The following is a 13,610-nucleotide window of genomic DNA, read 5'->3' on the forward strand; positions in this document are numbered from 1 at the left end:
ACACAGTTAGTACATTTCTCTGGAGTTACTGCAGTACTTTGCATTTGTCTATGTTAAACTTTAGTTGCCACTTCTCAGTCCATCTGCCCAACTTTTTTAGATCCTGTTTCAGTAGCATACTGTGAAATTCTTTATAACAGTAAAAATTTCACCATCATTCATTTTACTAATCCCTCTCAAAGCCTTATAAACTTTAATCAATTGCCCTCTGAGGTGCCTCATTGCCAAGTTCCACAACCCACATAATCAGAGTCTTTCCATAATCAGAGTCTGACATTAATTTAATGTATTCCTTTGTGCTTGCCAAACTATCATAGAATGTCTAATATAAAACTGCATCAGTGCTGACTGTCCCATTGTCAATGGAATGGCGAGCTCATCTATTTGGTCTCTCATTATGTGAACGAACTGCAAGCCATCCTATTTCCTTGAACCTTTTAACTAGTCAAAGGTAGGCTAATCAAAATGGCAATATTGGTCTAGGTCCACCTCTTGTGTCTTTTCAAAAAAAAGAAAAACTTCAGTAAAGCAGCTGTCACAGTTTCATAATTCTTGTAGATACAATACAGCTTAATCATCAGACTTGTAAGTTATTTTAAGTGGCCTAAACAATTCCTTGATGTTGCTTTATGCAACAGCACTCCCTTCTTGTTAGAACCAAATAACTTTTGATTTCATAAAAAAATCTCAAAAATTTGTAGAATACTGTAAAAACCTCATTCCTCTGTGACCAATAGTTTGCCATAGTCAATTCCTAATAGTTTGCCAGATTTTGGAACACCCTATATGTAAATAACATAAGAGGCTGTGCAGCATTAGAACACATTTTCATGATAATTAGTTTAAGTAATTTATTAATGTAGCCATTTGGATTAATTTTTTTTTTAGGAATTATATATAGCAGTAGGAATATCTGGAGCAATACAACACCTAGCAGGAATGAAAGACTCTAAAACTATTGTTGCCATTAATAAAGACCCAGAAGCACCAATATTTCAAGTTGCAGACTTAGGTTTGGTTGCAGATTTGTTCAAAGCTATTCCTGAAATGACAGAAAAGATTGACCAATACTTGATAGGAAAATGGTAATGCTCTCTCTCTCTCTCTCTCTCTCTCTCTCTCTCTCTCTCTCTCTCTCTAGTTAAAGAAATATCCTTAAGATCTGCACAAATTTTAGAACAAATTAGAAATTCAACTCTATGCTTTTGTTTTAACCTCAAAGTAATATTTCATGTTGACAAAGGAGCTCTAAATGCATATCTGGTTTAAAACTGAAAATAATAAATACAAAAGTGAATCAAAGTGTTGTGGGTGACCTATTAATAAAATTACATAAACCTTATCATATTAAAAAGTAAGAGATTGCCTCAATTTTTTTCATGGAATGCTTCCAGTTAATTCTCTCTCATATGTGACGAATAAAATAAGATGAAAAAAGTGAAAAGGCGAAAATGCCAAAAGATTCAAGGGAGCCTGACAAGCTTTTGCTGAAATACCAAAAAAAAGTAAAGAAAGAAAGTGCTCATATCGAACCAATTATTCTCTTATCATACTCTTCCCACTTCCAAAAGGTGCTTAATCTGCTGTCTATTTAAAATTCACCAACAGACTGTTAACCTCAACCATTCAGTGAAACATGGTTGGCACATGTTCTATAATCTAGGTTGCTGTTGCGACAGTAAACCCAAAATCAAATCAACCATTTAGTTAAACAGTTTATACCTGAGTTCGTCTTAGTTTTCCTCAGTATTATTTATGCATCCCATTTTAGTGTGATAATTCCACTGCCACTCAATTTGCTACCTACCTCAGTGCCTTATACAGCTCAATCAGAACCCCCAAGATGCTCTATAGCATATATAGTCTCTTCTCATATGGACATCCCTTTGCAGTTCTCACCACATAAATTGCCCATCTTTGGACTCTTTCAAATGCAGTCTCGCCATGAGTGTGTAAATGGACCTGTAACACCATTCTCCCCAGATGCAAAGGTGTGGTAAATCATTGATAAAACAACATCTTAACTGACCACCTGCTTATACTGCATGATAACCTTCATGTCTGATTGTGCCATATGAAAGAGCTTTTCCTCACACTTCAGTTCTACACTCATCTAGCACATAAGTATACTTTCCAAATGTAGAACCGTATGTTTTGTTTGTTATTTGGTTTTTAGGAGCATTAGCAACTAAGGCCATACTGCTCCGGGAATATGCAGTGGTCATTCCCTGACCTTTCCGCATCCTCCGTATTTGGTGGTGACGGGCTCAAACCCCAGTCTAATCAAGAAGCCTGTGCTACGCACTGCTGCTCCTTCCCACCCGGCTACGGAGGCGCCTAGAACCTTATATTTGGCGGCATTAAAACATAATGACAGTTTCTCCAACCATTCAACTCATCATTCTGAAGAAGCACATCCAGTCTTGCATTGTTAACCATTGTTCCAACCTTCATATCATCTGCAGATTTCAACATTATATCCTGCATTCCTTTCTCAGTATCATTCAAGAAAATTGGAAACAAAAGTGGGCTTTCTTAAGAATACCTGTGTATAAAAAATTGCTGCTTCCTGTCCTTCGATCATTACTCAATCTGCCCCAGAATCTTTCTTGCCCATAATTCCAGTTTGTACAACAACCTCCTATGCAGAGCCATATAAAATGGTTAGCTAAAGTCTGAGTATTTAATGTCAAAATTGTTTCTTATATACAACTTCTTTTTGACCATGACAAAGTAGATTGATCAAGCAGAATTTCCCTTTACAAAGCACTCTTATGATCCATTAATCCACCCCTACCTGTAGCCTCTATGACCTACCCACCACCAAGATCACACTGACCATTCTTTGGTTGCCCATCTCATCCTTAGATTCCTGTGTCAATTGTCAACCTGTGAGACAGTGATACTGCTGTAATTCAAGGGGCTTATCTCTGAGTAAACAATGGTGACTGCATGATTAACCCTAAAGATCTGCACTCGTTCACAGCCTCTTTCATCATTCACCAGGTAAATATCATTGATTCTGGGACCACTTTCCATCTCGGTAATTTTTCTATTGGGCTCTCCTCTGTAATACCAATAACTATATACTATAGTGCTTGAAGTAAACTAGCATGATATTACGAGCTCAAACTGAACTTTCTACTATGAAGACTGATATGAAGTATCCATTCAGCTCACGAGCCACATAGGTTGGTTCATCTAAAATGATGTGGATATACAGTCAAACTCAGTTATAATGAGCATCAAGGGACTAACAAAATTTCCTTGTTATAAACTGTTACTCACTGTATCAGTGATGAGTTAAATCTACCTCTTATTCTTTTTTTAATTCTCAATAACTTGATAAAAAGAGAGATTCAAAAATCAAAAGAAATATTAGTATACACCCACATATTATTTTTACTATACTATACATTTTAAATCGATCTAGCCAACTGTTGTTACATACAAAATTGTTGCATCCAAATTGTTTAGCAAATTTTTCAGACCATCTATTGAAAATCCAGCACTTCTTTGTGTAGTGAACCATTGAAGCAATGCTTCATCGATGTTTGTAACCTGAAACTTTCTAAATGTAATTTCTTTAAAATGACAGTAAAGTGATCTGCATACAAGTTCTTAGAAATCCCAAAATAAATTTATGGTTCAGTGAATACAAGGCAATCTATAAACAGGGTAGTGCAACAAGCAGTATGCCAATGCACTATTGTATAGCCTCCGTACCCCAAAAGGGCAGGGTCATAAACCGGCTGCTAATCCGATGTGGGTGGTCATAAAAGCTAAGTCGCCCTTTTCATTTTTGTCTATTCCAAGAATTGGGTTTTTTCCAACTACCCGAACAATTAAGAATGTTTGCATGGTTACCAAAATTTTTATAGTATATCTGTGAAGTACGCTCATTATAACAGTGAGCGATTTTATGGGAATCCACGTACATTAAAATCATTATGGCTTTTTATTTGTTATTTCTGTGCTCATTATAAGTTCAACTGTATATATAAAATAGAATAAAGCAAAAATTTCTTTATACAGCTTTTGAAGGAACCAGTCCCCCAGAACACTATAAGCAGGAAAGTACAATAAGCAGCCTTTCCCCCTTTTTGGAGACTATTTTTCATCAATATTTTGATAGATGGCATTTATTTTTAGCTTTTTTGCGCTGTTTGTTAAAAATTGGTTTACATGTAAATTTAAAACCTGCAAACTTAATATATTACACTTTCTTTTCAAGCACCTTCACCCTTTTTTTGCATGCTGTTAAAAAGAATGTAGTTTTAAAAGGATTTTATTAAATTAAACTAAACATATCTTGAGTATTGCTATGTAAATGTAGTACTTGCATAATAATAAGTATGAACCACCTACTCACAAACTATACTGGGACCACAAACCGTAAGAATGCACAAGATGATCCTGCACAATAGACCAAATATAACCCCTAACTTACAATAAGGGAAAAGACTACCTACCTACCTGACTGACTGACATAACAGTGCCTAACACCAGCAACCTCAGAAAACTGAGGAAAAGATCAGGAAGTAACAGACCTAAGACAGGAAGTCAAAGAAATGTGGCATATAGAACAAATAATAACCATCTGATCACCAGGTCAACCACTGGCAATGGTACTAAAGAGCCTCTATAAGAACTGAGCAGCATTAGAACATTTACATGAATGCCACAATCCTGAACACCTGTAGGATAGTCAGAAAGTTCCTTAACCAACAGTATTAATAATAATAATAACCACCAGACACAGCCAACCCCCCTGCCCCCACATGCTTTTCACCCATCATGGGATGGAAAGAAATCCCTTAAGGAGAAAAAGTCATAATAAAGGGATCCAGTAGCCCAGTGATTATGACATCATTCCACCAACTGGCACACCCAACTGAGCCCACCCCAGCCTCTGCTGTCACTTCGTCCCCACGGTCGAAGTGACCACAGAGGTTGGAAGTGGTGCCACTTCTAATAACTTGCCCACCACTGTACATAAGCCAAACAGGTCCATTTCCATGGCCAGATGAAGATGTCGAATAGATGCATTGAACATACTGTATAGAGTGTGGCACAGGGTAAAGTCACTCGCATTCAGGCTTTAGGCAGAGCGGTCTGTTCAAAAAGTTGGCAAGTCTCCTGGGGAAAACAGTGAAGCAGGTGGTGCTGTCCCCCATATGGCTACCACAAGGAAAAGGCAAAACTGTCCATCCCAACCAATTGGAAGTGCTAACTATCTGATCAACAAGCCTAACCAAAACAAAAATATGAGTTTGAGTTTCCTACTTGTTGGAATAACCATATTTAATACATGTTTTCTGTCTCAATCGTTCACATCAGGGAATCCATGGTTCTTTTGTTATTAGCAAGCCATCATCACAGATATGTGTTTAGGAATTTCCACAGGCCTACACTTTTTGGAAAAAGTGGTCGCTGTTGTTCCTTACACTTTTTTCTTTTTTTAGGTTTTTATTCTTTAGCAGATGTCTGCATTCACCCTTTTGGTTGAGTGGATTAGGGGTTTCTATCCTTGTTTCTGGCAACAATTGCTTCATTAAGCAGGAAACCATGCCGCTGTGCTTCCCAGGTTGAGTTCTGAAACTTTGTCCTTTTATTTTAATTTTTACTACTACTACAATAAATGTAAATATAATGTATACAACTGGCAGTTGGCACTTTGTCAGAATGACGGGTTACAGCTTGTAATTCCTTTTCAACATGGTATAATAGTGTTTTTATTTCATGAAAATACCATTACTAATTACACCATATTTTACTTTCAACTTTTAATGAAATCAGCTATGTGGAAAATGCTGAATCAGTTCCCAATGCAGCAGCACAGTATACTGAAAAGAATTTAATCTTTCTGGATTTCTACAATAACTCATGAAAGAAAGCGGATTTTACAATTAAAATGATCACTGGAAGAATCTTCTCACCCAATTGCTTTCTTGTCTCATTTACATAAGCTACATCTAGCACACCATTTGTTCCATATTAATATTAATCACAATGCAAAAGAATTTTTGCATTGTGATTAATATGTTGTACCTTATTTCTGTCTTGGCTAGAGCTTGCCTCTGTAACCTGTTAGCTCCAGCTTGTGCCACAAAGTTTTGTATGGAAAGTCACTGTGTATACACAATACTAATGTCATGTACAGTAAAAATAATTTATTTATTATTACAGGCAATGAATTCAATTTAACCATCCAGTAGAATCAAGGGTAAGCTTCTAAACATTCTGTGGTATGGTTGGTTATCAATTGTGTTTTTTTTTTGGGGAGGGGGAAGGATAAGAAATTGCTTAAAATTAAAATGGTGAACTTAAATTTTATTCTTTATTTGTAACAGTGTATTATATAACAAGAACAGATATCTTTAGTAATAACAGAAATTTTAAAACAAATAAAAAATTGAGGCTACCACATGACTAAATCACAAAGCCACAAAGTGGCAAAATTAAAGCTAAAACCAAAACATTGGAAAATTGATAAAATTCTGGATAAAAGGAATTTCTTTTATCATTTTGCTTCTCCAGTTAAAAAAATAATTAGCATTAGCAGGGCATATGATGCAAGAAAGCAAGCTTATATAGCATCAGCCAAAAAAAAAAACTCCAAATGTTTGTCTAGTTCTGCCTTGAACTTATTTAAGTTATCAATGGACACTGCTCTTCGTGAACTAATGTTATTAGTGGAGTCCCTCAGGGTTCAGTGTTGTTTTCTGTATTTATAAATGATATTGATGGTATATCAGGCTTAAGGTCCAAGTTTGCAGACAATACAAAGGTTGGCAGGGTTGTTAATGACACTAATGACAGTACACTGCTGCAACAGGATCTAGAAAAGTTGAGCAAATGGACTGAGAGGTGGCAAATGAAGTTTAACATTGACAAATGTAAAGTACTACATATGGGAAGCAGTAATCTCAGAGTAACATATCAACTCTGTGGTACCACACTGACAGTGGTAGATAATGAAAAGGACCTAGGGCTAATTGTGCAGGCAGATATGAAGTTTTCTGAGCAGTGCAGATGGTCTGCAGGAGTAACTCATGGTGTCTTGTCAATGATATACAGGAATTTTTCTAGCAGGGAAAAGGAGGTGATTATCCCCTTGTATAAGGCAATGGTCAGGCCACACCTTGAGTACTGTATACAGGTCTGAAGGCCTCATTTTAAGAAGGATGTAGAGCTGTTGGAATGAATACAGAGAAGGGCAACAAGATTAGTGAACTGAACAAAGGGTTGCTCTTATGAAGAAAGGCTTAAGTTTTGCAAATTACAGTGTCTGGAGACTAAGCACCAGTGAGGTGATCTGATTGAGGTGTATAAAGCCTTGAATGGTTTGAGCATGCTCAGTGCTGATGGGATTCTTCCTCTTGCTCTGAATTTATGCCCTCTGAACCTGAGAGAGAGCATAAATTCAAATTGAGGAAAGGGTTGTAGAATAGATGTGCGGAAGTTTGCCTTTAGCCAGTGGGTGGTTGATTGCCGGAACAAACTTCCATCTGTTGTAGAAGTTCATAGCTTAAATAGATTCAAGGCAGAACGTGACAAACATTTGGAGCGAGGGGATGGGTGAAATAAGGGTTTTTTTTTTTTGGCTGATGCTATATAAGCTTGCTTTCTTGCATCATATTCCCTTTCTAATGCTAATGCTAAGTTACTGACCTCCACTGCAGCAGATGGAAGTTTGTTCCAACTATCAACCACCCTCTGGCTAAAGGCAAATTTCTGCACATCTATTCTCAATTTGAATTTATGCCCCCTCAGGTGAGTAATCTAAGCAAGAGGAAGAATTTCATTAGCATTGAGCTTGCTCAATCCATTCAAGTCCTTATACACCTCAATTAGATCACCTCGAAGGCGCCTAGGCTCAAGAAGCTGCAATTTGCAGAACTTTAAGCCTTTCTTAGTAACACCAACCTTTTGTGCCACTCGTCAATCTCGTTGCCCTTCTCTGTATTCGTTCCAGCAGCTCTACATGCTTCCTAACCTATATAGAGTGCTCAAGGTGTGGCCTGACCATTGCCTTATGCAAGGGGACAATCACCCTCATATCTCTGCTACCAAAATTCCTGTATATCATTAACAAGACAGCATGAGCTACCCTTGCAGCCTTTGCACTGTTCAAAAAACTTCATATCTGACTGCACAATTACCCCCAGATCCTTTTCATTCTCCACTACCCTGACACCCAGTTGATATGGTACTCTGGGATTACTGCTTCCCATATGCAGTACTTTACATTTGTCAGTGTTAAACTTCAGTTTTCACCTCTCAGTCCATCTGCTCAACTTTTGCAGATCCTGTTGAAGTAGCGTACTATCATTACTGTTATTAACAACCCTGCCAATCCTCGTATCGTCTGCAAACGTAGACATCAACCCTGATATACCTTCTTCAATATCGTTGATAAATACTGAAAACAACAATGGGGACTCCACTAATAACGTTAGTCCACTCTGTCTTCTCCCAATCAACCATCCTTTTATCCATTGTAGCAACTTGCCCTTAATGCCATACTGCTCCAATTTGTACAAAGGGTACTAGGAAAGTTTTGCAATACAGCTTTGTTTATTTAATTTTTTCAAAGTAATTTCCTCTACATTCAATACACCTCTCCATCCTCCGAAACCAATCTTTAAACCAGTTCTGCCAAGTTTCACTAGGGAGTAAAGCACACTCGTCCCAATCCCGTAGAAGGTCCTCATCACTGGAAAACTGCCTCCCTTTTAGCTTCATTTTCACATGCGGGAACAGTGCAAAGTCGCAGGGAGCAAGGTCTGGACTGTAGGGAGGGTGCTCGAGAAGTTTCAGTCCTGTCGTGGTCAAATATTCGGTGCAGGCTTTGGCGCGGTTAGCTGGAGCATTATCGTGATGGAGGTACCAGGTGTCCATTCTTGACTTTGGCCGCAGGTTCTTCATAAATCCAATGACTTTAGGCAGGCATTGTTCAGTATACCACTTAGCTGTGACTGTCTTCTGCGTGTCCAAAACGACACGTTCCACAATTCCACTCGATTTGAAAAATACAGCTATCATTTTCTTCTTTACAGATCGGGATTTTCTGACAATTACGGGTGTGTCGTCATCATCAAAGACCCAAACTTTGTTTTGAGCCTTGGTCGGCAGATCGTAATAGTACAGCCAAGTCTCGTCACCTGTCACGATGTTGTTCACATACCAAGATTGTCCCTTATCAAACTTTTTTAACATCTCCCGGCACCAAGTCACATGTCGTGTCATCTGCTCTTGAGTCAGTTGATGCGGCACCCATAGAGAACAAAGTTTCTTCACGTGCAAATGATCTTGCAGAATCGAACGAATTGCTGGTGCATTTAGGCCCAAAGTATCCTCTATCTGTTGGTAGGTCACTCGCCTGTTTTCGTCAAGCATTTTCCTCACAGCAGTAACGTTTTCCTCCGTAACTGACGTTCGTGGCCTTCCGGCCTCTCAGAATCCTCCAGAGTGAAATTTCCCCTTTGGAATTCTCTATACCACCTGAATATCGTTGTACGATGTGGACAATCATCATCTAGTGCAAGAGTCATTTCTTCTAAGCACCGGTCTATGGTTAAACCACACACGAAATTATACCGCAAAACTGTCCTTATCTCATTTCGTGACCACGATGCCATCGCAAGCACTTTACACTCTCACTACTAATGAATAACTGAGCCCATCGACTTGGCGCGGCGGCTACTATGCACGTATGAACATGTCTCAACATGCAGCAACAAGCAGCTTCCTGTGATGCAACAAGCATTGTTGCGTCATATTGCAAAACTTTCCTAGTACCCTTTGTACAGTAGTCTTCAGTGTGCCACAGTATCAAAAGCTTTCCTGAAATCCAAGTATATGATATTAAATTTGTTTTGTATCCAGTTTCTTTGTGACCACATCATAGTATCCAATCAAATTGGTCAGACAACACTTCCCCTAAACAAACCCATGCTGTGTCTGAACTATAACTGCAGTCTTGTCTAGATGATCCTGCATTGCTTCCTTAACCAGTGACTCCATTATTTTCACAGAAGTCAAACTAACAGGTCTGTAATTACTCGTGTCACCCTTTGATTCCTCCCCACAATTTGTGAATTGGGGACAATTTGCACATCTCCAGTCCATGGGGACCTTCCCTAGGTCCAAGGAAGCTTTCATAATAATGGCTAAAGGTTTTCTTACTTCCTTTGCTGCTTCCCTTAATATAACTGGATAGACCCCATCCACCCCAGATGCCTCTTATGTTCAGTTTCAACAATTTATCTTCCAGTTTACTCTCAGTTATTACAAAATCATTTAGCTTCTTGCCAGAGTGTGATAAGCTTCTGGCCTCCACTTCCCTACAGACCTACTCATGTTTAATTGTAGATGTAAAATACTCGTGCAGTTTGTCAGTTACCTCAGCAGGTTCATCAACAATCAAATTGTTGTTGTCAAGTGGACCAATCTGATTTATCCTCTTCCTTCTAGAGTTTACATAAAGAAGTCTAGTCTTTTTCTTTGCATTGTCTGCCAAAGATTTCTCATAATCTGCCTTTGCTTTGCTATCTCAGCAGGATCATCAACATTCGAACCATCGATATCAAGTAGACCAATCAGATTCATCCCCTTCCTTTTAGAGTTTATATAAGTAAAGAAATCCTTGCTGTTTTTTTTAGCATCATTTGCCAAAGATTTCTCGTAATCTGCCTTCGCCTGCCTAACCTCCATTGTGACTTGATTACAGACTAGCTTATATATATCATAGGCTTCTGTGTCGCCTGATAATTTATATGAATCCCATGCATTTCTTCTCTGCCACGAGTCTCATTAGTTCATTTGACAACCATTTAGGCCTAAACCTTGAACAATATTTCTTAATAGTTATGAAACGTTTAGTAGCTTCCACTTAGAATTTGCTGCTGGTAACATAATCAGTTGGTCCCACTGTACAGAATTTAAAAACTGTCTGAGACCACTATAGTCACCTTTACGGAACCAAAAACCACTTCCTTTACCACTGATGATAATTATATCTTTAAGTACATCTCACATCAGTACACTGTGATCACTGCTACCTAGTGGTTCCTTTATCTGCAAATTCTTAATACGCGAATGATCACTGCTGATAACCAGATCGAGAGTATTACCCTCTCTGGTTGCCTCTCGAACATACTGCTGCAGAAAACAATCATCCAGTAAAACCACAAAAGTCTTACTAGTGTGCGAGTGACCAACCCATAAGTTCCAGTCTATATCTGGGAAGTTAAAATCCCCCATTATCAGACATTCCAATTTACTAGCCCACTATTTCTCTGTACAATTGTTCATTGTACTCATTCAAGGCATTAGGCCTATAACACACTCCTACTCTTATTTTTGCTTTTGCAGTGCTTATGTCACACCAAACTGACTCAACAGTGCACTGTTAATCTATATCAACTGGATGCACTTCTTTTGATTTTGTTTTCTTAATTAACAGCATAACACCTCCTCCCTTCCTATCCTTTCTGTACACGTTGTACTCCCCAAATTCCAGTTCTGCATTCCTTATATCTGTGTGACACCACATTTCTGCTATCTCAACAATATCTACCTTTGATGTCTTGACCAACACTTCAAATTCATCAGATTTATTTACTATACTTCTAGCATTGGTATACATGTACCTATTCTTATTATTAGTTACCCTAACACATCCCATAAACCCACCTGTTTCACGATGACTGCCATCATTTGAAACCCCCTCGCTCCACGCCGCTGCTTATTCTAATAGAAGTAGTGCAAGAATCACCTTCACCTCTGCCTGCAGCTACTTTTAACCTTTTAGCCTGTGAATCCCCCCCCAAGCTATCACTTTTCCGACCCACCTAACACTGCCTCGATAGCATCAACAAATATTCTCGCACCCTTCCTATTTAAATGTATCCGATCCCTGTAGAAGCAGTCTCTCCTGTTAACAAGCACAGACCAGGCTGAAAAAATTGTATCCCTTGAACCTTGCACATTTCCTCCAGGGCCGAATTGGTTGACAAGGCTCTCATCATGTACTCCCTCCTATCGTGTCTGGGCAGAATTGCAGACACTTTCAAATTTAACCCTAATTCACAACTTTTTTGCAACATTGACCTGTACTTGTTAAGTAAATCTGCAGATCTCATACTCTTAATGTCACTGGTGCCAACGTGTACAACAATATCACCCTTTGTGCCCTTAAAAGATGATATATGCTTTATGACGTCATCAACTTTTGTCCCTGGCAGACATACCCTGGTCCTATTCCATCTATCCTTTTTACAAAATATATTCCCCGTCTCCCTGACAATAGCGTCACTGACAATAACTAACTCCTGTGGGACCAGCGCATTCTGCCTTAGAGGTTGCCGCTGTGTTGCCTGATGCCCAGGAGTGAGCTCTGGCATTGAGTTGGGCAGCTGAGAGCTTGACGGGCCCCTCATATTAATTTCTTCGAGGGCATCTACTCTACACCTCAAGCTCTCATAGATGTCCATCAGAACGCTGAGCTGGCACCTAATTTCTAGACACTCTCTGCACCTGGCAAAGACATCCTCCTTGGCTAGATCATGTTCTGTTCCAGAGAGTTTGGAAAACATTTCACAAGTTGCACATTTTTTTAGGCTGTGATGCGTTGGAGAATCGCTCCCCCCTCAGTTCTCTCCCGAGTCACAGCACTCCTGCCACTTTGTGCCCGTTGCTTTTCTGCTGTAGTCTGGGGCATGATATTTTAAATTAATAAGATCAATAAATTTAATTAATCAATTGTCAATACTACACTATCTAATAGAATACTAAATGCAGGGATGTGAATTATGCTATATAATTTTACGTTAGAGCTACCTAGTTACCACAATTAAAAATTTGAATTTCCTACCACTCTATACAAAAACAATGGTAGTAGATGTGTCCACATCTACTACCACTGTGATTCCAGGGTCCTAGAATAGTCAAAAATTGATTCTGTTGGTGAAAATTATGCAAATAAATATGGTAATTTTATATAAATGTAATCTATAATTGACTTTATCTTTCAGATGGAAATTTCATAAGGTAGAAAATGACCATACTTAGAAGATCAGAATTAGAAGTGGTAAATGTATAATACACTTGTATTCATATTACCTTGTCAAATAAATGTTTTTATGTTTCTGTTGGTTTTTTTTTCCCTTAATCTTTTCAAGTTATTGCCATCAAGATTTATTATTAACAAAAATGAAATTAAAAAAAACAAAACAACGAAAGCCACAGTATCGTTTAAACTAAAATTGCCAATATCACCCAGCCAAAGAATCAGGCCTTCTGCTGTTTTTAATATTTTTATTTGAAAATACTGTTCACTTTTAATTTCAGGACTATATCCAGTTCCACCGATGGCTTACTATAAAAAAAAATCAAAATCAGACAATTATTATCAAAAATATAGCTTTGTATCTAATGCTTAATTGAATTATAGGTTTGGAAAGTGTTTATGAACTGTTCCCCATGACAGGCACAAAACTATGCTGCTAAAAAGGAAATAGTCAAAGGTTATACTGCAGTTTTTGACATTTGATGACATTGTATGCCAATGTTTGTGTGGAAAATTCAGGGATTAAAAAAATTAC

At 38.2% G+C, this 13,610-nt stretch overlaps 1 protein-coding gene across 2 annotated transcripts in view; it reads left to right on the top strand.

Annotated features, from left to right (window-relative positions):
• wal (electron transfer flavoprotein subunit alpha wal) overlaps window positions 1-13,610 on the top strand; it is a 227,918-nt gene that overhangs the window by 180,293 nt on the left and 34,015 nt on the right. Inside the window, exons 9-10 of one of the 2 annotated variants that reach the window (XR_016547165.1) lie at window positions 889-1,085; window positions 13,041-13,096. Coding sequence is in view for 1 of the 2 variants with exons in the window: in XM_090377145.1 (XP_090233271.1) it covers window positions 889-1,085; window position 13,041 (198 nt within the window). In the remaining variant the exon portion in view is untranslated. Of the gene's footprint in view, window positions 1-888; window positions 1,086-13,040; window positions 13,156-13,610 lie in introns of those variants that run through there. The other variant, XM_090377145.1, reaches the window with a different exon arrangement.

Source organism: Mastigoproctus giganteus, chromosome 7 (assembly GCF_048544385.1).
Source record: "Mastigoproctus giganteus isolate SK-2022 chromosome 7, ASM4854438v1, whole genome shotgun sequence".
Taxonomy (NCBI): Eukaryota; Metazoa; Arthropoda; class Arachnida; order Uropygi; family Thelyphonidae; genus Mastigoproctus; species Mastigoproctus giganteus.